Source organism: Microchirus variegatus, assembly GCF_963457635.1.
Source record: "Microchirus variegatus genome assembly, chromosome: 12".
In the NCBI taxonomy this organism is placed as follows: domain Eukaryota; kingdom Metazoa; phylum Chordata; class Actinopteri; order Pleuronectiformes; family Soleidae; genus Microchirus; species Microchirus variegatus.
The window spans coordinates 11,420,692-11,448,270 of NC_139813.1; the positions used below are offsets into that span (position 1 = coordinate 11,420,692).

Sequence of the window (27,579 nt, forward strand, 5' to 3'; positions counted from 1 at the left end):
AGGGGCTGAAGTGCTATTGATATGGTACAAAATGATCTATATTGGCATATAGAGATGAAATATAAGGTACATAATCCCTTAATTGAAAGCTACTGCAGCCTCTTTGTCCATGTGATGACAGATACTATGTATATGATATTTGGCTTTGATAGGAGCTGCAGTATTACGGCACTTTTTCATTATACAGTTCTAACACTACTCTGCTCTACTCAGTTTGGTATCAGGTATAAATACGGCTGTAAAGGTAATGATTCGGCTCACGATCGCTAGTGTTTGGGCAGTGATGTTGCTAAATACACCAGACTCCTCTGTTAAATACTGAGATTTTAGAAATGTCCTGTACTAAATGTTGGAGATTGACGCATGTTTTCAGGATTTTTAAGCCTTTTTAACTGATCTACAGTCTGGCATTGTTCGGTTCTAATCTTGTGACGGAGGTTGCACTCTTTCAGTGAGGACACTCTCTGACCAATCGGTGAACAACAGTCTGTCAACATCACATTTTTCTATTGCCTCAGGTCACTTGCAATAGAGCTTAGATCAGGCCCAAATAATCAAGCCCGACCCTACCCGAGCCTGTGCATGTTGTGGCCGAGCCCGACACATTAACTGTAATTAGGAGACCGAGCCCGATTTAAACCCGACACGCGAGCCGTTAGAACTGACGTTCTCAACTACAATTCTGAGTTGTTTGAAATACAGAAATTTGTTTAGAATTATCTTAATGAATAATACAACAAGTACGAAGCGTGTAAACTGCGTTGTTTGTTGATTCATAATGGAATGGATCCAGTACCACGGGAAGCAGGGGTGCTGCAGCAGAAAAAAATTAAAGTTAACTGGAAACTAATAATTATAAATTGTCGCGGAGGCATCTTAAGTGACTCCTGTGAATAAAGACGCAAATGCCGCTGTTCACCACACAGGTGCTGAAAAGTGACATGTCCCTGGCGTATCTGAAGCCAATGTTCACTTGTATCATTAAGCATTTTCTGGGTGGTTTTGTGAATAGATAACACAGTTTACTGTGTCACCGCTGCATGTAACATTATTGCCATTCTGTAGGAGTCAAGCCGCAGTATATACACTGTGCATGACACACGCATTTTGTAACTTTGTACACATTTTGTTACTTAGGCCTACTTTTCTAAAAATATATATAATACTGTATTTCTGATTATGGCATAGTTTTCTCCCCGCCCAGTTAGGCAAATAAAGTAATCGTAATAAAAAAAAAACACAAAAATGCTAGATCAAGGGCTCCGACTCGACCCGGCCCAAGCATAGTGGCGGGAAATATCGGCTCGACTCGGACCTCTGGCTCTCTAAACTCTGCCAGGTCAAGTGAATCCAGAATGTGTTCATACCAAACATTGTAGCACTGGAACAGGCTGTCAGGATACTGCGTCTGGTACGGCTCCTGGCTCTCAATGGTCCCGAACCACCAGGCATCATCAATCACTGACCGAAACCTGTCACCTACAAGACATCACACGACTATTTAGAAATTTGCAAAAAAAAAAAGTTGGCATGAAGTTGGCATGAAGTAGAAAAGGTATATATTTTGTATATTTGCTTTCATACTATACATATTTCTAGTTATTCTAGCTTTGTCAGACAGCAAATACAGAACAGGCTGACCTATTCTCCACTGCCTATCTCTGGCATTGTCAAACTGCTGCCGCAACACCAGGAAGTCGATTACATCAGCCATGTCGTGGTACCTACAAGAGAAGAAGAGTGTTTACAAATTACTACAAGGAAGTGACGAAACATCTGAAAATATAACAGCAACGGTAAGAATGTGGAATAAATCAGAGTTTGTAGGACAGATCATTTTTCTCAAACACTGTAAATCAGTGGATTTAATGGTTTATGTCAAGATGAGAATTTATTGAGGAAAATATGCTGTATTTAAATGTAATTATTTACTTAATCTGCATATTGTTGGAGGAAAAGTGGAAATGAATGTAAGAAATGGAAAGTTTACATGAGCATATGACACACTGTGAGGCCACTTCCTGTTAAATGTTTCACATGTGTAACAAGCACTCACTATAAAACAACAGTGGGTGGATGCTTACTTCATAGAGAAGGATCCTCCGGTCAGTTTGCCAGTGTCAGGGTCCAGGAAGGAAAGCTTCAGACAGCACAGTGTGGGCAAACCCACCTCATACTTGATGCCAACTATCTTCATCAACTCCTGCTCCTGAACATTACAAGTAAAAGATATAAATATAAAATAACGCAAATCAACACAACGTTAAAAACCTGTCAGTTGAATTATTTGTTCAATGCACTGATAGACTCTGACAATGTCATGTTGGCTGACGTAGTATGACCATATATACTGGATATTTACTACATAAGCATACCGATGTCATTTACACTGTGTGTGTGTTTGTAAACAGAAAAAAAAACAAGAAGTAGTCATGGTAACAGTTGCATGTCAAGGACAGGGTACAGCTTAACACTACTACACTAGACTAACTTATTCCCAGCAGTGAAAACATGATACTGAAGACAAATGATTTTGAACTGTCATCCCCAGTTGTTCTAACTACAAACAAAGAGAGGGACAGAGACAGAGCACTGCTTTTCACAGACTATAAGCAACACAGTCACACTGATGCACACTGTGCCTGCAATGCATTAAAGGACTGCCATCTGCACTGAAATTGCTCTTTCTACCTCCTCACATGGAAAAGAAATGAAAAAAAGAATACAGACCAATAAGCTGTTGCTTTTACAAAATGTGTTTGATGGAGTTCTTCTTATCTATGTTTAAGAGACATTCTCACACACAGTGATGAAACTTTGGACATGTTTAGGACATAAGAAAGGATTAAGTCCACCTTAGAGTGACACTAGATCTGTGATTGTGAAGAAGAAATGCAGGTGAGAGGTTTGCCTGCTACTGTGACTGCATGCACACATTTACTTGTATTTCTACCTTTATTCTAGGATTCGAATCAAGATATGGTAAATGTGTGGTGAGGGTTGAGGTAAGGAATTTAGTTTAGTGATTATTATGGGTGAGATAATCATCTCCTGTTTTACCTTTCTTTAACGGCTTGCATGTCGTGTGTTGTCTAATTTCGCTGTCTGTCTTAACTGTTTTTGCTGCTGTACTGAGTGAATAAATAAAGTTCATCGTATATTATCTTAACGAATCGCTGATATCATAAATATTTTCTTTAAAAAAAAAACAAGCATGTGTGACCTACTTTGTCAATAACAATGAAAAACCAATGAATGCTAACATTTATTGAGTTTCCATTTCAAGTGCTCTGCTCTTTTAGGCCATATGGCAGAATAGAAAATATAACAAACACAAAGTCTCATTATTAGATTTCAAAACAGAATCCAACATCAAACGATTGCCATATTTATTGCTCAAAGACTTTGAGCTGTCTTGAGCAGCTTTACGATTTGTAACAGTGAAGTTTATGTTTATGTTCTTAATGAAAGACATTATTATACGCTTTACTGTCCAAGAACTGTTCCTCCGTGTGAAGCTTGTATTGATTTTGCGACATGGCTCTACTGTGATCTTTATTATGGGCTTCTCCTCAGTGGTTGCGGGTAAAGAGACAATATAAATCTACAGATGCATTGGTAGCAAGAGCAATGTCTCTCTTCAGAGATTCCTAAATCCATCTTTGTCAGACTGTTCCTTACCCGTAGCTCCATCTTGTGCCAGGGCTGCTTCTTAGGATTGATGCTGTAAATCTTTTTCTGTTTGGCCATCTCCACATAGGCTTCATGTCCCTGTCTGAAGTAATACAACTGCACATACACACATACATGTGAGCTACACAACAGAGTACAACATTACTTGTGGGTAGGTCACTTTCCTAAAACATTATCTCCTGTGGCAACATATTTTGATGTAGGCTTATAATTATGTTAATATGTAAGCCTGGGTTTTTGATGTGAGCAAACATGTGGGGCACATGTGGTGGGAACGCCGTAATGAGACATGCTGCATGTACCTCATCTCCCATCTGGGGAATGTAAGGACATCTGCGCGGCACTGTGTCTGTGATCCAAGCAGAAGGAAGCCACTCCTCCAGAGTTAGGCCTTGCTCCTGAAACTCTGTCCTCTGAAAGACATACAATACAATAGATGCTGTCACAGCTCAGAGAAAATGTGCATTAATCTAAGTCTAAATGCAGCAGCTGATTCACTTAACCACTTTTACAACAAATTATCAAATCAAATTTAGTGCAAAATTACACTATGCATTTTACCTAATATGACAGTGACCTTACAATATATAGAGAAAGGTTCACACAATGACCAAGCACTTGGCGTCAGTGGAGACAAAAACCCCTTTGAACAGGAAGAAATCTCTGGCAGAACCAGACTTAAAGACGTGCAGCTTTCCGCATTGGCCAGGGGCAGTCTAGGCCTAGATTATTAATTCTGATTAAAATAACTCTTAGCTTGGTCCCTTACTTGTGCAAGCAGCTGATACACTTATATACCACTTCCTGTAGATACAAGCAGGAAAATAAACATTTTAATCTAACCTTTCTTTTCTCTTTTGGCTGCTTCTTCTTTGGTAAGGCGTCATCTTTGTCTGGTTTGTCTTTCTTCCGTTCTTTCTTGCCTTCCCTCTTCTTCTCTCCATCCTCCTCAGAGCTGCTGCCCTTCTTTTTCACTTTCACACTCTTCTTGGGCGGTTCAAGGTTGATTCCTGCGTCTGCTGTCCAGTCAGAGTAGTCGCTGGAGTAGTCACTGTACGGAGAACAAACGCATACCTGTATCAGCTTGTGTTTACAATAATGATTTACATATGGCCCGTGTATGTATGTAAGAGATAGTTGATATGATTAATGTGTGTGATAAACTGCATCTATCTCACCTTGAACTGCTGTGGTCATCTGGCCATGGCTCTTTTTCCTCCTCCTCCCCCTTCTCTTCCTCTGAGGAATGCCCGTTAATCTGACGTACCTCCACCTCTGCCTGGAAACAAACACATAGAGGAAATTAAAAACAATGAATGCCACTAACAATGGTTGTCATAAAGATTAATCTGTTGATTATTTTCTTGATTCATTGATTTATTGTTTGGTCCATGTTGACCCACAAAAATCATGAGGAGGTTCTGAAATATCTTGTTTTGACCACAAACCAAAATTAATGTCTAATGATTTCTTTGTTATATGGAGAAAAGAAACTAGGGCTGCAACTAACAATTGTTTTCACGATTAATTAAACTGTTGATTAATTTCTCCATTAATAAAATTTTATAAAATTTTGACCAGAGTTTTACAAAGTGTCTTTTTTCATCTACATATCAATATTATTCAGTCAGATTAAGTTGTTATATGAAGCAAAGAAATAAGAACATTTCACTTCTAAGCTGCAAAAAAAATCAGAGAACTTGTTTTGATTGTAAAAAAAAAAACGATGAGACGATGATTAACTAAGTTATTGATTGATAATGGATTAAACAGTGCAGCCCTAAAGGGAACCAGAAAACATTCACATTTAAGGAGAACGATAAAACAAAGATGAACCAATTATCATAATAATAGTTGGTGATTAATTGTTCCAGCCCAAAATTACACATCATATTACTGTGGGCAAACAACTTTAGCAGAGCTCTTTGAAAATAATGAAATGCAGATGCAATTTTGAGGATAAATTACTAACTTATTTTAGATAATACACTAGTTGGGATTGAATTAAGTATAAACCAAATCTAGTAGCTGTAGTGTTGTCTACCTCTGAAGTGCTGTCGTCCTCATCTGCAGCCTCAGCACTCTGGCGACTATTCTCCTCCATGGCAGCCCGAGTCTGATAACCATGGTTACCGAGGCTCCTCCTCCCCTCATCAACTACACCCTCTGATGTGGGATGAACCTGCAACGTGTAGAATAGAAAAGGATGGACAGAAACAAAGGTAAGATGGTTACATTACAGCTGATGGAAGACTAAAAGGAAGTAAACATGAAGAAACCGAAAAAATCTAGCTGTACACAAAGTTTGTCCAGTACATACGCTGTGAGGGAGAGTTGGGACTGAGCTTGACTTAACAGAAGTTCTGAGATGTGTAAGCATCAATAAAATGTCTTAAGAAGAAAAGGAATAATGTTTCTGAAGTTTTGTAAAACAATAATGTCTGTTGAGTGTGTTCATTCACTTACCCTGCTCTCCTTGGGGAGAGAGTGGATGGTACGTCTCCTTCTTTCTGACTGATAAATATTGATTTCTTCCTCTCCTTTAGCCTCGCGCCAGTTCACCTGCCTCCTGCACCAACACACGAACACACAAACACACAGGTCATGATGTGCATCGAAGCGCTACCACCTCCAAGGCGGAGAAATCACATAATATTTGACCTTCCAACCTCTCTCTGTTTGTATGTATCTGTGAGCGCAAGTGTTTAACCTGACAGAGGCGTCCTCCAGCTCAGGGACCAGCACCCTGCGGCTCCAGGCCACCAGGTCGCCCTCTGTGGCCATCTGGCTGCGTGGAGCGTTGCTGTGCATCTGGCGCACTCCCTCGATCTGACCGCTGCGGCGCAGGCCCACGTTGGGTGGGGAGTGCACTTCAATTGGCGATCCCACCGATCCTAGGATTGAGACATCAAATTAAAGAGAAAAACACAGTGCTTTGAGTCAAGATCTCAAATTCTCACATTTGAGAAGCTGGAAACAGGAAAGACTTGTGTTACTGAATATTTCAAATTCACTCTAAATTATTTTAATGCTTGTTTTTACAAAATTTGAAGGAACAGTGACTATGATGAATATGAATTTCATTTAAAATACTAACAATATTTAATTCATTATGTATATAATGTATTGTTTTGTGTAATATTCACTATTCATTTTACACAGTAAAGTAAATGTGTGTCAAATAGAGATTGCAGTGTATAAGTGACAGCATTTGCATATTTTTAACTGAATCAAGATAATGAATTGAGAACCATTCAGTCACGATTTGCTCTTACCTCTGCTGGCCCTGGTGTTTATATTAGCAGCAGAAGCAGAAGTAGTGGAACCAGCAGCAGGAGCAGCCACAGGGACATCATTTGCCCCCAGTCTTTGGTCTTGCTCCTGCTGCAGCCTCTGAATTATCGAGTCCAGAGGACTGGGACCTTCCACAGCCTGCTCACTCACCACTTGGTTCAGGCCTAATAGAAACGTGAAAGAAGCAAAAACATAAAAAAAAATCTTAAAAAGGTGAAAGAGAAACCTGGTGAAATGTAATTAGTTTGAATTCCAACAAAGGTTGATACTGCCAGATAAAATGTAAACTTCATATGAATGATGATGATTTAATCTTTCTTTGGTGTCGGTCAACAAAGAAAACATTACTTATCAAGATTAGTACTGCATAATTCCTCCAAAATTCTATTGCCAAACATTTTATCCTAATTAAATAATTACAGTGTCTTTCAGTTTGAATCCGACTGATCCTTCACTGGGGAAATTCCCTTCTTACAGCAGCAAAGGTAGACAAGTGTGAGTAGAATAAGCAATCAAAAGATAAAAATAACAAATACAAGTAAATAGAATTTAATCGATTTTAATTATTTTGCAACCAGTGAACTAAATGCCAGTTGCTTCCTTTTCCATTTAAGATTTTGAGCTGCCTTATTATTCTGTATTAATTACTGATGCTAGTGCACTTAAGACGCCTTTCACTAAGGAAAGATAACACAGTCGTCAATTAATGAGTTACAAGAGTAATGTGATCAACTTGACAGTTAACAGTGTATTTGATGAGCTGATGGACGGGCTCTGAGGACACGGCCTGGTAAATATGTGACAAAAGCACTGTTACACCTGGTTGCATGACCTCACTACTGACATTGGTGTGAGCTCAGCCTCAATACCTGAGGAAGTGACGCCCATCTGTGGAATCAGCTGCTCGTCCCTGCAGCCCTCTCTGCCAGGCACCAGCCGCTGGTACCTGGGAGGGTGGGGGTTACCATCCACATCCACCAGGAAGGGAGGGGGCATTAGGTGTGGCGCCTGCTGGGTCTGCTCATCCAGCACATAATTGTTGGCATCCCGGATCAGCGGCCGATAGTCTGTGTGGAAGAACATCTGGTCCGCTATCTGAAACAAGAGGTGGAGAGGAACGAGTACATTTCACAGCACATTAAAGATGCCTGATCATTTGTCCCGGCTGATGTCATCAGTTACTCACATTAACATGATATGTCAAGTTGTATAAGTATGTGATCCTCTCACTTTACCTTGTCGTACTTGCTGCTGGAGCCAAAGCCAAAGATGAGCAGGTGTCCGTGGGAGTCAGTGGCTGCGAAATGCTGCCCATCTGGACTACATTTGCAGTCAAACAACGCTCCGTGTCCTTGACCCTCAATCTATCCACAGAGACACGAAGGGAGGGAGATCAGAGTATTACACTACCTGGTGGAATTACATGCAACTGTAGCACTTAGAATGACATGGATGCAGTCAATTCCACATGGCTGATACACAAGTGTGCACATGAGGCACATGGAGGTTGTTCAATATGATGCATTTATGATTGTTTATGGGAACATTTAATATCATCATTTCAGGTAAACAAATTTTAAGACCAACTGCATTTAATATTTCCAGCAACAAAACAGAAAATCTGTAGAGGTAACTTTCCTGCCTGTTGCTCTGTGTGTTTCCTTGACATTTTCAATAATCAAATAAAACCCTGATAAAAACATGTTTTGCATTTTTCAATAGTCATTAATTAAAGGTACTGAACCATATTCTGCTTGAGCATGGAGGAGGTCTTGTATACAAAGTGTGAGTGGATTTGAAGTGCAATTCAAGTGAAATAGGCACAATAATGCTCCAATAAAAGGAATAGTTCTGAATTTTTAAAACATTCTTGTTGAGAGTAAGAAAGGTAGACTGATACATCTCTTACTGTATGTCTGTGTCTGTTATATATGACCACAGGCAGCTGCTGGTGAGCTAAGTCTCACTAAGACAGAAGACAAGGGAAGCAGCATGTCTGGATTTGTCTAGAAGAAAAAACCTGTCCATCAACTCCTCTAATGCTCAAGCAAGTAAAAATTCACAAGTTTTACAGCTGAGCAGTCCAGGTAGATGCAGGCACATGTACAACTGTTTCCACCCATTTGCTTTTATATTGGATTTAACAGCAAAAACCTATCGTCTCATCTGTCAACAAGAAAAAATAATAGGTTTATTTCCAAGATGCTGCATCACTATCCCTTTAAGTTTCATAGTGAGAGTTGTGCCTTTTAACACAATTTGGTTGAAGACTAAGGCTGTTCGCTGCTTGTGATCCACACCAAGTTTCAGGGAACTGACCAGCTCACTGAGTGACTCACTGCAATGAATGCTGTCCTTGGTTACCATAGAGACACAAGCAGGAAATACAACAGTGTCTTTAATGATTATCACGCTGGGTGAATATGTACAGCAGCATATGCAGCGCAAGTGTGGCGACATGAGTTCACTATACTAGTGACTCATGCCTATGGACGCACATAATAATACAATTCACCGAGGGGATAAAGTGAGGCAGCAAAGGGAGAAAGTGAAAGCACAGGGGGAGGTGGGGGGGGGGGACTGTGGGTGAGAGGGGAAGAATGCAAGACAAAGAGTAACACTGGGAAAGGAAAGGGAAGGAATGTGTGGTGGGAACGAAGCAAATAAAAAAGGATATTTTTGAGAAAAAATATAATGTATCCCTGTAGTCCACATCACACAACGTAAACTAATTCACTGACTTCACATCCAAACATGACAACAAATGTCAAAGGGAGGAAAAATATACTCTGACTTTTTAAACCTAGAACACATGAAAGAACACTCACTAATATCTTGTATTCAGTGGGAAAAATTCAAATTGGAATCCATTTCTCGAGGTTAAGACTCACAGTTATTTATCTTTTCAAGATCAGATTGGAGCACTGACCAGCAAAGTGATTATTATTTGGTATACAACAAGTGAAAAGAGTACCCATTAACACATGATTACCACCCTTCATGCTGCTTTCTACTCACACCAACAACAAAAAACTGAAAATCAAACAGGCAGCGGAAAGTAGTCAATAAAAAGAAAATGTCATTGTGGTGTGAAAATGATTTTCCAGCTTTAGCATTAATGTTTCCAAAAAAACAGCTCAGAAATCCAGTGACAGTGACAATCTTACCATGTTGAAATAGGAGCGGATCTTGACCCCTCTGGCCAGGTCCCAGACAATACAGTTCCCATCATGCCCCGCTGAGAAAAGGATTCTTGGATCAAAGGGGTGTGGCTCCAAAACAAACACCTCGTCCTCGTGACCCTGTCAATAAACGACATGAACGTCGAAAATAAGACACTCATAAGAAATAAATGAAGACCGCGAGAAAATCAATAGCGTTTGTAAGTGTGAATTAAACAGATTTGAGCCCATTAACATTCAAGCAACTATTACGCAGATGGAACTGTCTCTGCCTGTTTATTTAAGTGAACTTTGAACATTTCACAGTCAGTGGTTTAATGCAAGCAGCAGAATCAATTAACATGATCATTTTTAACAACGTTTTCTGTTTTTCTTCAGAGGATAATAACACTTCTACATCTATGAATGCAACACCATAGATAATAATGTAATGTGTGGGGTGCATTTTATGTATCAAGGTAAGACAGCCACTGAAAAATCCATAGTATGTACTGAAAAACAAGTAAGCAAGCAAGCAAGGTTGATATGGTTGGTCATGTGTAGAGGAGGGATATGCTGTGGCGATCCCTAAAGAGAGAAGATAAAAGAAGACGTAGTTCTGCGAAACAATAGAGTTTATAGGAGTAGATGAGGTTGACATTCAACAAATGATTTGTGTTTTTTCACTTCATACCATCAGCACATGGACGAGGTTCCCGGTGGTGGAGTTCCACACCTTCAGCGTCAGGTTGTTGGCTGCAGTGATCACCGTGCCGTCGTGGCGATCCCACGCTACCATGGTAACCTTCAGCTTGGTCACCTTGTCTTCCAGTGGCGGAGGGTTGTACTTCCTGAAGGGAAGATGTCATGTTTACACATTTATTTATATAAGAGAGAAAATCATAATCATACATGTACACTATATACACATATATTAATATTCTTGCGCTTATGCACTGGAGATAAAAGTTTTACACAATCTATGAAATTATCAAGGAGTTTGAGTGCAAGCAAAGCACAGATTAAATAACTGTGTTGTGTGCATTACTCTTGCATATTCCTTGTGTACATTGTGTTCGGGCAATATGGATTTGAAATGCCAGTCAGTGTCATCTCCATTCATCCATTGTCTGTGATACCCACAGTAAATCGATATTCTGCCTGAAAGCAATCAGGTAATCAATCACTGTTAAGTTCAACCATCATGCCACAGGTGTCAAAGTGTTGTTTAAGTTGATTATGTATTAAAAGTAAACGATAAATCCCCTTGTGTAGCTGTGAATAAATAAATACTGAAGGTGATACAGAGGGATTTTAATCACTCCAATCTCCATTTAAATGAAAGTTGTTCTTTGGGTTTTTTTGGTTGCTTCAGAGCAGTGCACAGTTTTCAGCAGGGATTCTTCACATTATTCATGTACAGCAGGTCTGGGACGCTTTGATTGATTTGTATGAAATAAATCTTGACTTTATAACCCGCAGGACCTTCCAAGCCCACGGCTCTGAGCTCTGAACACAGCAGTGCTGGTGGAGAAAGCACACTTTGACAGCTGTGCACACACTTACCCGGGTAATTTGGTCTGCATGTCCAGCAGAATGCTTCTCCAGCCCTGAGGCTGCAGCTGCCAGATTCGTGCTGTACCATCCCTGCTGCCGCTCACAAACCTACAGCACACAGACACATAATAATGCAGCAGCTAAACTGTAAAGATGGCACTTGGTTCTATTTCAGCTTTCTGCTGTACAATAGCTGCTTTCATCTACACACGTCAGTATAAACTAATAGCATGTATCCTCCGCTCCACCCCTCCCTTTTGCATTGACAGTCTACCTCGCTCACTGCTGCGATTATGGCAGCCCAGGAGAATTAAAGCTGAGCTTGTTTTTCTGCACATTCAACACAGCCACACATAAATTTACACTCAGTGAGTTCATGAGATATACAAGCATGTGTGTGTGACTGTGTGTAAGAGAGAGAGGGGGAGAAAACGCATATCAGGGCATGTATCAGAAAGCAAGTAACAGTGGGGTTTCTGCTGACACGAACAAGTCACATTACAACACCCTGCGGTTCCATAAGCACAAACAGCAATGCACACACAAAAAATTAAATGCACCTAACTACAGTATGTGGCTCACACAAATACACAAACTGTGCAAACTCACCTGTCACTGCAGTGTGAAAATTGGATGCTGTCAACTTTGTCCTAGGTGAGAAAAAATAACAGGAGAAAAGTCATAAAAGCACATTTCTTCTCCCTGTCTTACAAAACGCTTTCATCGTGAATTACAAATAAGGGTCCCTAATTTTAGCAAGACCTTTTCAGAGCTTTTACACCACCTCACTGTCTTCCTCAGTCGACGGGAGTTTGCTAATTTGTCATGGATAATGGTGAAAACTATTCTTACTTGACAACAACAAAACAAATCTCAGCATTCCAGCAGCGTCAGAAGACCATGTGATGCAGTAAAAAGCTTTGGATAAAAAGCAAGAGTGATTTGTAATGTTTGTGTTATTTGTCTTCAAGAACAAACGTACACCATTTAAATATATAATGAGTTTTCACAAACAGTTTTGAAGCAGGGCATGTACAAGACAAACAGACAAACCAAAACTTAAAAAAATAGATCCATACATTTTAATAATAGTCATAACAAAAGAAACAACAATTACTGTTAAATAATTATATTAGTTGACTCACTGTATGGGACTCAAGTTCAGAGATCTTCTCTGGTTGGCCTGAACCAAAGTAGTAGACCCTGATAATATGGTCTGTGCTTCCTGTAGCAAGAAACATCCCACCTGAAAACACCACACAAAATGAAAATTATTTCTGTTATGATTAAGAACACATGCATTCATTTACAGTTAATTAAAATGTAATATTATTCATTATTTCTTCCTCATGCCAAAGTAGCGAAACAAAATCCACATATTCCAGTATTTAAGTTACTTATTTTCCATTGAAAATAAAACACATATGGCAAAACTTCAATGATTAATAACAGAAATATATATTTTTTAGTCAAATTTCAAACAGCCATGGTCAACAGCATCTAAAATATGAATATATGCTGAGCAAGAGAAAAGCAAACCTATTCTACATTTACTTAGTAGCAGTGGACGATTTGAGTGTGGCTGTGGCTACGCTGCACACTCTTCAGATAATCTGGGTTTATTGAGCTCAATTTTGTTTTAGCTCTGTTTCCACGTCGGGTGGTGTGGAACATGTGTGATAAATATTTTTGTGGTGTTCACCTGCGCTGAATGAGGAGCAGATCATCTGGACGCCAGGCCTTGAACGCTCTGTGAATTTACTGGGCCTCTGACTGAAAAATACACGCAAGAACAGTAAAGTACATATTTAATACAGTGAACAACCATTCCTGCCTGAATATACTGATACTGTGTATGCTTTAAAGAGAGTGGGTTTCACAGGCAGGCATGTTTGTCGATTTAAGATCATCTTTACACAGTGTATTATGTAAATAAATATATACAGTAAAAGTTATGCTATGATACACTTAAGCATCAAACCACTATAAACATATAGTTGAAAGTGTCAGTGAATTTTATGTGTAGTGTAGTCAAAACAGGCCAATAATATACTGCAGAAAATATATTCCTCTGTATTCAAAATACATTTTCACTGACTAGCAAACACACCAAAATATGCAATTGCCTGCAGTTGTGCAGGTGAGACACTGGAAGCTACTTTGGTGTTTCTCACCCAAACTTGAGCGTGCGTGCATCCCACTGCCAGAAGCAGATGGTTCCGTCAGCTCCGGTGGAGGACAGGTAGCGCTTGGAACCACAACAGAGAGGAGAGAACTGCAAACACAACCAGAGAGAGGTTACAACAAATCAATGTCAACAGTCAAATCATATTCCAGAAAATGTGTGAGACCTAAAGACAAACAGAAAATGCTTCAAAATGTCCTTCTGGACTCTTGCTTATTTTATCCATAAAAGGGTCGGAAAATGTCCTGTAACTAAGTGCTTTTGCCCAGTTTTCCAGAACAACTTTCAGTATCTGGCTGTTATTAATAATTTACTGCATGTGTAATAGTGTATTAAAAATATAAGATTAAGAAAACTGTAGTTTTATTTAGAAAAAAACACTGTAGTTGTACATGTAGTTGAACACAAGATTTTTTTGTGTTAAATTTGAAATTTGAGCAGCATGAAACATATTTAAAATAACATTTGCTCTTCCCACTCTCTCCTCCTTGACTTCCTGTAACAGTGTGATTGTAATTACCATAATAACCACGTTAGCTTTGATGTGCAACTTCTCAGCTTTCAGAAACCGCACAAACAACTGCGTAATTACGGTAATGCAAACTACGCTTGCATGAATGTGTCGTCTGCAATACGCTTGTGTTAAAGGGTTAAACTGTGGGTGATATAGAGAACATATACAGTATAAAGACCATATCTATCAATAAATTATTCATACAGAAAAATACTGACTGTCTTGCAAAGGCCAACATAGCTTTAAGTAACCCTGTTGTTCAAGATCTAACTTTATATTGTGGATTAAATCATGGCTTGAAACAGCCCCCAACTAATAGACTATTTTCTCTCGATTAAATAATATCTGCTAAAAAATAAAGTAACAACATATTTCATATTTACCTAGCCTTTCCAATGGGGATTTTAACAACAAAATCACCATAAGTGCCATAGCCATTGAGGAAAGATGTGCTCTTTTAACTGATTGTAAAAATGAGTCTGCTCATAGAAACAATACAGAACTTTTAATTTGTCAATCACTCACATGATGGAGGATAAATAGAGAGTTTAAGTGGCTCTCGATTAAATTAGTAATATAAGCTTAAAGTTTTCACAATATCACAATATATTCATCCATCCACCCATCTTCTATCACATTATCCTGCGCATGAGGCACAATTTCAAAATAAAAGCATTTAATATGTGAAGCTGACAAGGCTTAACCAGCATTGTGTGAACTAATTTGACAATGTTTTGAATGTAATGGGCATTTATTTAAAGTGCTGCACTACAATTTTTTTTACACATGATTGTGACATCAGCTTATTCCTAAACGGTTGAATAACTACGAGATATCGAAAGTGAAAGTTATCTCTGGTAAAAGAGCAGAAAGGTGCAGAAGCACTCACTCACTGAACATTTTTACATTTATTTTTTAATACTACAGCCATAAAATCAATATAAATCCAGGCAGCCTCATTATCGTGATGGTCATAAGAGGGTTAATAAAAATATATGTTATAATGTAGTAAATATAAATGTATGTAATTTAATGAAGCATTTATTGCAGTTACTTTCACTACATCTGTCTCTGCTTCACCCCAAGTGTGACGTGACGCTCACATGAGATAGAGCAGACTGATGAAGGGAGGGGGAACAGGAGAATGCAGTGACATAAGTCACATAAAAGAACTGTCAGTCTCGGTGAATGAAGGGGAAACGCTGGGTCAAGTGGCTGACCTATACTGCACATGTACAAATACGCACATGTAAATCCACATTCCCTACCTGTAGTGAGGTGATGGAGGCAGCGTGTCCCTCCAGTACAGCCAGAGGTGCGCACGTCTGTAAGCACCACACTCTGATGGTTTTGTCACAAGAACCAGCAGCAATCATGGTGTTCTCATAGCTGACGGCCATGTCTGAGATCTCGGCAGCGTGGCCGCGGAGCGTGGCCAGCAGGCGTCCATCGTCTGTTCCCCAGATTTTCACAAGACAGTCGTCTGAGCCCTTTGAAAGACAGACAACACAACAGTCCCCATGGCTATCACGTGTGAATTAGGACAAGTATTTGAGAAGTGGCCTGAAGCACACGTCCAGTAAGACAGATGAAATAATTATGTCAAGTTCAAAAAGGCTTTTCTGTCTGAGCATGCAGCTGCTCGGGGCTACAAATCCGCAAACCTGGAAGACAAACAGCCTTCTAATACATAATTATATATATATAATTAGATGTGATCCATCTATAGTGTGACAAGAAAACAAAGTGGACATCTGAATGTACCAGATTATCAATCTATCTGGTTCGTGAGATTATTATCAGTAAAGACAAATCGTCATCCGTCTTGTAAACACATTCCATATATTAGCATGGGCGACATGAAGCATTTTCCTTCATGAACAAGCAGATCACTACTGTGTCTTAAACTAAGATCACTTGTCTAAGGTGAAAGATTAATTTAAATATATTAAATACTACTTAAATTACAACCACATTTGAGTATACTGCATGTTTGTTTTTCTTCAGACCAAATACAACATATTTGTACATTATTTAAACCACTGTATGCATCTGAATTATTGAGGGAAATCAGATTCTTGAGACTGTGTTAATGTTTCATCGGGCTCTGACCTTCATTTGGCTTTTCACAATGACCGGGCTACAGTGTGCAGGTAAGTATACTGTACACTACAAACAAGTCCACTTATTCACCACCCAGGACTGATATTTTTCACACTCCTGTGAGACAGGCTGGCCCATACTAAGAGCTCCCACTGAAATAAAGAGCTACACAGAGGTAGATAAGAGTAATCGCAAAGTGTAGAGAAAAAATAAGGTGCATCAGCTGAGGCTTCAGTGAGACTTCACGGGATGTCTCATTTTGACAAAAGCTGCTCTGGGTTTAAAAAAGGGGGGAGGACATTAAAGGGAGAATCCTGTTTGTAAAATACTGTATTTAGCCTTAAATCAGAAAAGCAACACATGAACACACGGTTCAAGAAAATAAGGACCACAAAGGTTGGGGAAAAGCCTCAAAAAAATGATATAGTGTGGGTTTTTAAGACAATTTTAAAAAGGTTTTTTCTGCCCCAGAATCGTTTCATTAACAGACAAAGGAAACAGCTGAGAATGTCTGTTGTCATCCACCCGATCAGGGGTTAAACATTTTCTATTTGTGCATTGTGACATATCCACAGCACACTGCGTCCTGTGGACACTCCTCTGAACAATCACAATAATTGCCACACATACAGGTCCTACAAAATATTGAGTATGGTTAAAAATAAAAGTAATCGATTGACTAAAATGTCAAATGTCAACATACTAGATTATTACTCATGAATTAAGGTTGAATACAGTTGAAACTAATAATTATTTTTATTATGTGTAATAAATGTACTATTATTTATATTTTATTGCTATCATTAGGGTAGTTAGAGTTCAAAAGTTCACCTTTTTCCCAGTGGGAGACATTAGATAGAGAGGACATCGAGGGACAATGTTCTCCAAGATGAGACAATGCCATGTTCAATTTGGAAGATCCAAAGTCACTAGTAAACCACAGCAAACTGCTAGTATCAGCACTAGAATAGACACTAAAAGACTAGAACAGTGACTAAATTGCATTTAGTAAAAGAGTATTTAAAATTGGAGCTGCCCACTGCTCCTTCTAGGAAGGATCCGAGTAGAGGATTTAGTTAAATGCAGAGAAAGAATTACCCCTAGGGGATTAATAAAGTGTTTATATGTAATATGAAGAGTCTAGTTTTTGCCGTATAAGACAGGAATTTATAGGGGCCCTGAGACAAACAATTCTATATTTGAAAATAGTAAATGTTTCTTAAATTTCTTTTAATTTCTTATTATTTAGTAGTTTGGAAAATTGACAATTAACAAAATTAAAATTCAATAGTTCACATAATAAATGTTGGGACAAGAAAACGTTACAAAAATAAAAAAAGCTCACAATAAAAAAAAAAAGTTAGTACATTTATACTGTATTCACTTAACGGTATATGGATGCATCAGTTCTCTAAACACTTACGAAACGATGTAATAAAAACAAGGGAACTTAATGAAAGCTTTAATTATATAGAGCACTTGATTGGGCACATAATTACCCCCATGTAACAAATGTCACTGAAGTTGAGAGAAGGGAGGAGAGACCTAAAGCTCTGATCAACACGAATTGAACTTTTAATTAAACTCTATGTCTGACAAATAAGTCAGGCTCCTACATCAGATTATGAAGTTGTTTCTTTACAGAACCCACACACCAAAGCATTGTAAAAGAAAAGCCAGGCAATTAGATTGAAGAGAAACATGAGCTGAAAACACCAACTCCCCCACCCGCTTTGAATAAATCTTAATCACTTTCTCCATCATCGCCAGTCGAGCAGAGTGTGAAGAGAGGCTGTTTTTTTTCCCGTGGACTGACTGAACTACAAGTGGTCCCATGGCCATGTAAACCCCCCCAAGTACAATGAGGGCCTGGATTACAAGGTGCTGGACATGAAACATTATGTAGCACAATCTTAGTATAGATGTCAAGTTACAGTATATTACGGCCAGTTGAGTTAGCCACAGTTACTGAGACAAACAATCCATAGCAGCTAGTGTAATTTGTCCTTGTGGCCATGATAATGAGCCCCGAGCCTCTTCCAAAGCTATATTACTCAAATCAATATGGCCGTTTGCCAGTGAACTGTTTAGCCAAACCTTTATGCACGTGCCCATTGATCACACGCGACTTCAGTGAATGTTTAGGCTAAACTATTTAATCAATTACCCATCCTGCCACTGCAGCAAAGCCTGAAAAAAACAACACAACTAACTGATCTAAAAATAAGAAAATATTTAAATAAAAATTATATTGCGATGAAAGGAGACAGCAAGAAAAAAAAGAGAGAGGGGGGGGGGAAAAAAGAGCTGAGAGGGGAAAAAAAGGGAGATGGAGAAAGTGAGGGAGACTAAGAACGAATTTTAATTCTGGCACTTAGCCAATGCCTCAGAGGAAACATTTTCTCCTGTTATGATGAGAAATAGCAAGGAGAAGAGGAGGAGGGGGGTGAAAGGAACAAAGGAGAGGCAGTGTAGGATAAGGGACGAGGGGAGAGGAAAAAGAGAAAGAGAGATAACGTGAAGAGAGAGACAGAGAGTCAATCGAAAAGCCCTCCTCCTCCTCCTCCCCCCGCTCCCTTTCAGCAGACAGCCATTTTTAGAGATTTAAGAAGTGAAAGCTGAAAATGGTGTATAGCAGCAGGCAGAAAGCAAAACGAGGGACGGCAACATTAAATCAATATTATCTCCGTGTTGATTTAATATTCAACGCATTGCTCGCACTGTATCACCAACATGTCTGCACCAAAAGCTAACACAGCAACATATGCACAGGCAGCGACATCCATCTTTTCATGCACATCTCTTCTTTCCCTTTTTTAAAACATGATCGCTGTCAAAAACTTCTGTGGATTTTTTTTTCTTTTTTTTTTTTCTTTTGCTGCAAGGTGAATTCAGTTACAGCTGTGAGTCATTGAGTGAACGGTTCCCCACCCCAGTGAGGTAAACATTAATTACATCCTGCCACAACTGTTACTGTTAGATAACACAAACAGATACTGGGTCATCTTTGTAAGCCAAAGACACCTTGTAACAATCAAACGTGACCACGACTGACAAGAAGTGAACCCTCAACTAACATCATGCAGCTGGTGAAACTTTCACAGTCATTACTGATTTTGAAAAGACTTGGAGCGCACACTGACTGACTGCTTTCAGCAGATCTTTTTATGGATCGCACATTTAACGACTGCGTCTGATGACGGATCACAGGAGACGTGAGTCGTCAAACCAACTGAACGCATGCAACCGTGTCTATAGGAGCAACAGTTTAAAGGGTGAACAAACATCGCCATGATTGTTTTGATCACCGCTTCTGACACTATTTCCTGTGTCCCCTTATCTTTCATTGGTTGCTGGCTGCTTGCAGTTGGGTCAGTAATCAGTACACACTGTCCGATTGCGTCCAGAGTCGGGCTCAAAAAATTCAAACATGTTTGATTGACTGTGACTGAGGTCGGGTCTGTTACCCTCACACACTTGCTGATTCAAGTCTTTCCCGCTCACACACTAACATATTTCTGTGCCAACCAGCCATGCCAACTGTCCCCAACTACTAGTGCTGACTGGTGCAGACTCTGCCCCACTGTGAATCATGGGTAAAATAAGGCAAAAACAAAAATCTTGTAGTGTGTCCCCCGCTTTATGTTGCACACAAACGGAGGCATCATACTTAGGCTGAACAATTAATAATTTCCAAACACAATTCTCAAATCACCGAATCAAAACACACATTCTGCAATTTAATGATGCAATGAATTCATCTGTTGTTTGCTGATGATGATGATGATGATGACTTCACTGATGTTGAACTTTTGTTGAACGTAACGCTTCCATGTAGGAACAAACCACAGTGATGTTGGTTTATGTTATGGTGATAGTAATGTGTGGTTATGTGAGTTTGATGATTGTGTTGGTGTGTAGTGTCTTGAATGAAGGTGTTGTTGTTTTTAATTTAGTTTTTAAAGCATTAAAAGTATTAAAAATACTTTGCTTGTGGTATATGTATATATATGAGTGGTCAGTATTTAAATAGCACTTTTCTAGTTGATGACCACTCAACGCTGCTTTACACTATAGTTTCACCCATACACTCACACTTTCTTACAGCGCGCCTATGTGCAGCGCATTTTCTATCACTCATTCACACACTGCCAGCACAGCTGTCAGGAGCCACATGGGGTTAAGCGTCTTGCCCAAGAACACATAGACAGACTAGAATCGAACCCACAACCTTCGAATTGAAAGACACCCCACTGAGCTACTGTCGCTATCTGTCTAATCCGGAATTAAGGTTAATGGTTCCAGTCATGGTAATGTATATGTTTGTGCCCTTAGAGTAGTTAATAATTTGATCATATCTCCTTGTACAATAATCCCAGTTACCTCATTTCTGTCACAGTACATTTAACAAGTTATATGCAATTTGTGTTCATATAACAATTTAATCTGAATAATAATGAGAAAGTATGTTCATATTGTTAACCTTAGTCTGAAAGAACTTGTGAATAAAAAAATAATGTGTTGCCAGTATTTTTCTTTTTTCAGTGCTGCTCTATCAACTTTTATATCCATTACACAGAGGAATTTGAACTGAAACTTGACTTAAAACCAAATGGTCACAAATTGAAGCAGTTACAATATCTGTCAGAAACATAGCAATGACACATTCAGCCCCTACATCACACCACCACCACCACCACAAGCAACTGCACACAAAAAAACGCAGCCTTACCGTGAATATGCGCCGTCCCGTCCTGTCAAAGGTGACGCAGTAAACGGACGACAGATGTCCCAGGATCCTCTTGTGCATCTTCATGTGCTGGTACACAGCGGTGGGCACCAGCTGCCGCAGACGGTAGGAGCCGATCAATCGACGGCCAGAGCTCGTCTCCACTGCATGTCAACAAAATATTCAGACATCAGGGAGGAAAAAAATGATGCCTGGAGTAGGGCTGTGTGTTGGCAAGAATCAAGTGATGTGATGCGATGCAAATCCAGATACAGGGGTGACGATATGACATATTGCAAAATTGCTGTATATTCAGATACTGAAAGCAAGGTGCCATCTTGCAAGTGTTCCCCAAAAATAATGTACTATGTAAAAACTTCTAGTAAAATAACAAACGGTATATACAAATACCAATACATTTTTGTCTTTGTCTAGAGAGAGGAGTGACTCATGTCATGTGAAATGAAATATCACAATATTTCAATGTATCTATATTTTCTTACACTCCAAGCCAAGACAAGTCAGTATCCAGCGAACAGAAACTGGTTTATTTGATGAAAACATGCAAATACACTGCAAACACACTTTTGAAGGAAATCGACACAGACACAACTGTCAAATGCTGCTAGGACAAGATGCCTGGGCAAACACGTGACTCTTGTGTTTAAAGAGTAAAACTAGAAGAGTGTTATTCATTTCTTTGATTAAAAAAATGTCTCTCTTACTCACCAATATTAGGTGGGCTCCCATAGATAACTGGTGGCTCTGGTGGTCGTCCACAGTGAAGTGCAGCCAGTGCTGAGCCCTTCCACACCACATGCTTGCAACCTAAAGAAAGAAAAAAATAAAGGATTTCGGAAAAATATATAATTGTGATTAGCTCCATTGTGACAGCGTAACAGATCGAGTATTACAACTCGAGATAACTTAATTCGAAAGAATGAGATTAATCAATGAATCGATTATAATTTTAAAATGCTGTAACCGTGTTCAATAAATTAATTATACCAAATAATTCTAATTAGAATGTGATACGTCATTTCCGTAAAGAATACCGGACACTGAAATAGGTAGATGAAAACCAGTGACCATGAAGAACAGACCCTGGGTCTGACTTATACTCTCAACTGCAGCCTTTGCGATTCACTAAATCATTTTGAAAATGATTAAATGTTCAGCCCTAAGATCAAACATTATATAACTGTAGATTAAACCTACACTGACAGAATATATTAGTATGAGCTTTAGTCTATTCATATATGTATTAAGACAAAATCTGCCTCAGAGGGTGGGTTCACATGTGTGTACAGCTGAAACAATTACTCCATTAATCGATTACTAAATTAACCGTCAACCATTTTGATAATCGATTAATCAATTTGAAGCTTTTTCGACTATTAAAACAAGATTTCTGATCAACACTTTTTTAACGTTTCTGAGATTTTATGGACCAAACGATTACTCGATTAATCGAGAAAATAATCGACAGATTAATCAGCTATGATAATAATAGTTGGTTGCAGCTGTACGTGTGTATACATCACATAGGCAACACATGGAAATGCACTCACTCTTGCTGGTGCGGAGCAGATTCTGCCTGCCGGCCCCCAACAGACTGACGAGCCCCGGCGCGCTGGCGGGAACTTCGGTCTCGAGCAGTGGACAAACTCTGGAGCAGACCTGCAGCAGGTGGTCTGGACTGATGTGCCGGTTGAGCTTCACCTGAGCAAAGAAACAGCACACACATCCGTATTTATCTCTTTCTGCAATGCAACTGATATCACACCACCACATCAGTTCCTGGTGAGCAGGAGCAGCAGAAAGAGATGTGTATGAGCTTTTGCCAACTGCTGATGCATCGAAAACAGCAAACATCGGCAGATCAGTGACCCTGACAAAAATAAGTGGTTAGTGCTGAAGCACCCAATGAGAAAATATATCTGACACAAAAGGGAGGAATATTTAAAGGTTTATAAGTAAACAAAAAAAATAGTCAGTTTTTTCTCAGCAATATTAAGTGAAGCAAAACACAAGGTCACAGCTTCGTTTCAACACAAACTCAATAAGGATCATTTGAAAAAAAAAAAAAAACAACTAAATATTTACTTTTTAATTTAATTGAAAGGATTAACTGACGTGCAACCAAATGAATGCTGCTGCAACCAGTCTGTCAGTTCAACAGCAGTGGAGGGGGCGTGGTGTGCAACATAAGCATGAAGCCGAATCAAAGGCACACTCTTATAAACACAGTGTGTGTCTGACACATGGGGACACTCCTGCATGGCCTACTTCTGAAGACACACACACACACACACACAAAGCTGAGTGAAGAGCATGATGAGAGAGACGAACACACTTGCACGTGCAGGGCTGTGTTTATGACGGCACTATTTCAGGAATGTTCATTTAAATGAGATAATGTGGAAATCAGCTTTGTTTCAGACACATCTGATTTAAATATGTGAACTGGGTCAAATAACCCTGAAATTAAACAATAACTGCTCGGTCGCTCTCTCTCTCTCACACACACACATAAAAATAACTCCTTCACTCTTTTATCTGAGCACCAACACACACACACACAACCCCACACACAATTAATGACCCCTTAATTGCTTTCAACATCCTTGCTGCTTCAGAGACATGATCAGTAATTCTGAACACATCCAAGAACACACACACACACATCGCTCAGGTACAAGTACAGCCAGGGCCCACACGAGCAGGTACACTCTCACAAACACACACACACAGACAGGCACATCACCTGAGTGATGTGTAAAAACAATTTGCACCATTTTACTTGCTTCTGATGGGTAATGGATAACAACCACCGCCTCCCTACTCCACCACCACCACCACACGCCTACAGCAGCACCACCAGAAAGCACATGGTCCTACACACACATTTGTAGGTTCCCTCTGTGTGAATCGCCACCTTTAATTTGTTTTATAAACACATAAATATCTGTCACCTAAACTCATATTCCCTTTAGTCCATAAAACACATTAAAAAACAGCAAAATGTTGGAACTTCCAAAAAAAATCTAATCAAATTATTAATTAATAATTGCACATATTTATGATCATCATTATGCAATTTGAGCTTTTTTTTCAAATCATAAAATCGGTCTATATTTACATAGGTTCTGCTCCTGTATGGCTTCGCATGCAAATTAGAAATTAATAATAATAATTATTATACATCTAATTAACCCACCTTAATTAATTAGCCACAACTAACAATGTTAATGATTACAATATCACAGAGGTGTGCGTTGATTCCTCATGGCTGCCCATCCCTCTGACTGTGCGTCAGCCCAGGCATCAACCTCACACTACTGACAAGCAACCGCCTCTATACTCACTCCCTTTACATTTGTCCTGATAATTAAACACTATCCGCAGTATTTTTTTTTTTCCTTTTAATAGAGGGAATTATGCACAACAGACAGGAGGCAGGCTGAGAGGCTGAGGATGGGAGGAGGAGGAGGAGGAGAGAAGGGGAGCTGAGTGAGCCAAGCAGGAAGACAGACAAAAAAACACACACACGGGCAGACACACACTGTCGATAATTTCTAAAAAAAACGTATAGATCTGCATCCACTTCAAGCCACACACATGCGAGCACATCATGTCTGCCTTTTTGGACCCAAGAGGAAAACAACATGAAAAGCCAAATCGTTGTGCATTCAATAAACCAAGGGTGATTATTATAATATATTAACACAAATAAAATCTAACTTGTAAAACAGCAACAAAAACAAGATATCGTGATCTGTACTGTGAGCAGACTGGCTAAGAAATATGTAAGCAATGATTAATTCTCTCCACGCCCCCATGCGTAAAAGCCGCTTTCAGGCGAGCCCCTGTTTGTTTACATGACAATTAGCACGTCGGTTAATAGCCCGATTAAAAACGCACCAGCTCAAACGTTACCTCTCATCTTCACATCAACGATCTGCCTCCTGTCCTCAACCCGGAGCTGAGACCACAAACCCCGAACAACAAACTGAACAAGACTCCGACACAGACACCAGCCGCCTCACACACGAGCTACAGCCCCGGATTTACTCTCTATATTGTTTATATTCTCCTCCAAAAAAAAGAAAGTCCTGTTCTCAAACTCTTGCCCCCTTGAGTTGTTTTTCAGCCCATGCACAAAATTATGCTTCTTGCAGGACAAGAGCGCCTCCATCTCTCTCTGGCTTGTGGCGCAGGGAGTCCCTCCTCCGGATCCTGGCGCTCCTACACCACAACAGTCATGACGTATCAACATTTCACACACATTTTCACAACAACTATTAAAACCTTTAGGACGTGCATGGCAACAAACCCGCACCACAGCACGGTGCACACCAGGCTGGGACCCGACACCCACGGTGCCCCAAAACGACCCCAAGCTGCAACCAGCTCGCCCAGCAGAGCCCCCTTTTCCACTTTTGACTTCACCACCTGATTTAAAAATTGCGGGAAATTCAATTTTTATTTTGCTCTCTAAAAACTTTTTCCTCAGTTATAGAGCACCCTTACCAAATTTTCGTACGTCCCGGGGTGCTCCTGTCCTGTCCAGTCCAACCTCTGTGGCAGCAGCTGGGGTGGAAAAACAGTGACGAGTGTGGTCACCCAGTTGATAAATATATGAAGTGGTGTTTTTAAACAGTAAATGACAAATCAGAGTGAAAGCAACATGACAAAGTACAGTGCAGAGACAAGCATCTCTCCCACTGCTGACTGCTTACCTCCTTCTCCTCCACCTCCCTTATCAGAGTCTGAAAATAGGAAACAAATGCAAAATTACGCCCCGTGACCATTACGGACATATTCTAAATTAACCTAAAATGCAAGTACACCAACCTGGGCGGCTTTTTGACACGGTCCAGCTTCTAGAAATCGGGCTATTAGGAAGTACAGTTCTGGTATGGTTGGAGGGAGAGAAGAGGACGGGGAAGCTGCGTTAGAAGAGGGCAGCGAGGAAACTGGGGGGGATATTAAAACAACCATGACACATTTTGACGAGCTGCTTTACTCACCAGAAGTCAACTGCGCGATGTGTGTACTGTCTGAAGCCATTTTGGTGTTGTTTGCCAGGGCAGCGCCAGAGCCTGTGTGCTGGGTCTAGGTGGCTGCCCTGTAGCTGTCACTGTTTATCCACCAGGAAGAGGCTGCCTCCATTCAGCTCTGCTCACACAAAGTCCCGCCTGCGTCGAGTATTTCTCCGCGCAGCGACAACTAGGGCGCGCCGTGCGAATTCCCTCGCAAAACACCCGCTTCCACGCGAAAATACCCAACCGCCTTAACGGCCCTGCTCTGTGTAACCCGCGGGGTGAATTTTAGTGCCCGTCGCTTTGTCGTGGGCTCAAGTTTGTTTACACCCCCTCCCCCCTCAAAGGAAAAAAAGCGCAAGCCCCCTGCGGAAGGACACACGCGGTGTGTAGCACGCACTCCACTGTAGAGGGGAGGTAGAAATGGTAGCCTGCTAAAGGAGCGGACACACTGCTGCAGAATGTCTCTTATTCCGTAGTTAGGTGACATTTATCGTGTTTAATAACACATTTTTAACCGTACATACATTTTAATTTAACTTGCGGAATCATCAAAGCGCACACTTGGTCACATTTCCTGTATTTTCTTTAAAAATGCGGATGTAAAACATGGCTCCCGTGGTGTTTTGAGATGGATTCGTAACAGATCTCATCGTTTTCGGCGAGGTTTCCAAACAAATATCAAACACCTCGCTGTGACATTTCTGCGCTTTTTTGTTTGTTACGGCCTCGTTTGTTGTTACTCTGTCGTTATTGTGTAACAAGATGTCTCGCTAACACACCCACTCGCTCTGGGAGCCGTTTGGTGGGGAAGTCGTCCATTTCTCCTCCAAATACTGCCAGGCAGTAAAATGGGGGAAGGGTTGGAGAAGAAGGGGAATGCAGCTTAATGAATGAAACCTCGTGAGTTATCGGGATTTAATGGCAGTGAGATATGTATGCAAGATAGACTAACTAGGAACATGAATAAGGGGATAGTTACATGGCAGCTGTGACACACTTCCTCTGAGGTTAACACAACGTCTGTGAATTAATATGACTAACACTAAACTGTTGTGTTAATAAAAAAAAAAATCTAAGCAGCAATCAAAGCAGCAAATACATTTTAAATAAGCATTTATTTACTAATATAATCCTAGTACAATCCCTCTCATTCTGTGGGAATTGTAAAACAAGTTACCTCCTCTGTTTTCCATGGAGCCACGTGATCTAATCTAATGTTTGATTTATTTACTTTCCCCAGGAACCAAATTATATATTACAAACACATTGCAGGTGTTCAATGTCTTCTTTTTTTT

General features: G+C 39.9%; 1 protein-coding gene across 1 annotated transcript in view; it reads right to left on the reverse strand.

Moving 5' to 3' along the window:
• The window catches only part of phip (PHIP subunit of CUL4-Ring ligase complex), a 35,697-nt gene extending 9,289 nt beyond the window's left edge, over positions 1–26,408 (reverse strand). Inside the window, exons 1-28 of the mRNA XM_083898760.1 lie at positions 26,270–26,408; positions 26,094–26,152; positions 25,979–26,008; positions 25,770–25,829; positions 22,808–22,958; positions 21,966–22,064; positions 21,240–21,400; positions 15,673–15,894; positions 13,880–13,980; positions 13,408–13,478; positions 12,851–12,951; positions 12,315–12,355; positions 11,715–11,813; positions 10,843–10,999; positions 10,155–10,289; positions 8,223–8,351; positions 7,857–8,082; positions 6,969–7,151; positions 6,404–6,587; positions 6,160–6,262; positions 5,738–5,875; positions 4,872–4,972; positions 4,537–4,744; positions 3,996–4,106; positions 3,682–3,789; positions 2,085–2,209; positions 1,642–1,724; positions 1,368–1,479 (exon numbers count right to left, since the gene is read on the reverse strand). Coding sequence (XP_083754886.1) covers positions 1,368–1,479; positions 1,642–1,724; positions 2,085–2,209; positions 3,682–3,789; positions 3,996–4,106; positions 4,537–4,744; positions 4,872–4,972; positions 5,738–5,875; positions 6,160–6,262; positions 6,404–6,587; positions 6,969–7,151; positions 7,857–8,082; positions 8,223–8,351; positions 10,155–10,289; positions 10,843–10,999; positions 11,715–11,813; positions 12,315–12,355; positions 12,851–12,951; positions 13,408–13,478; positions 13,880–13,980; positions 15,673–15,894; positions 21,240–21,400; positions 21,966–22,064; positions 22,808–22,958; positions 25,770–25,829; positions 25,979–26,008; positions 26,094–26,152; positions 26,270–26,309 — 3,338 coding nt within the window. The 5' untranslated portion in view covers positions 26,310–26,408. The remainder of the gene's footprint in view (positions 1–1,367; positions 1,480–1,641; positions 1,725–2,084; positions 2,210–3,681; positions 3,790–3,995; positions 4,107–4,536; positions 4,745–4,871; positions 4,973–5,737; positions 5,876–6,159; positions 6,263–6,403; positions 6,588–6,968; positions 7,152–7,856; positions 8,083–8,222; positions 8,352–10,154; positions 10,290–10,842; positions 11,000–11,714; positions 11,814–12,314; positions 12,356–12,850; positions 12,952–13,407; positions 13,479–13,879; positions 13,981–15,672; positions 15,895–21,239; positions 21,401–21,965; positions 22,065–22,807; positions 22,959–25,769; positions 25,830–25,978; positions 26,009–26,093; positions 26,153–26,269) is intronic.
• Between the last annotated feature and the right edge of the window lie 1,171 nt (positions 26,409–27,579).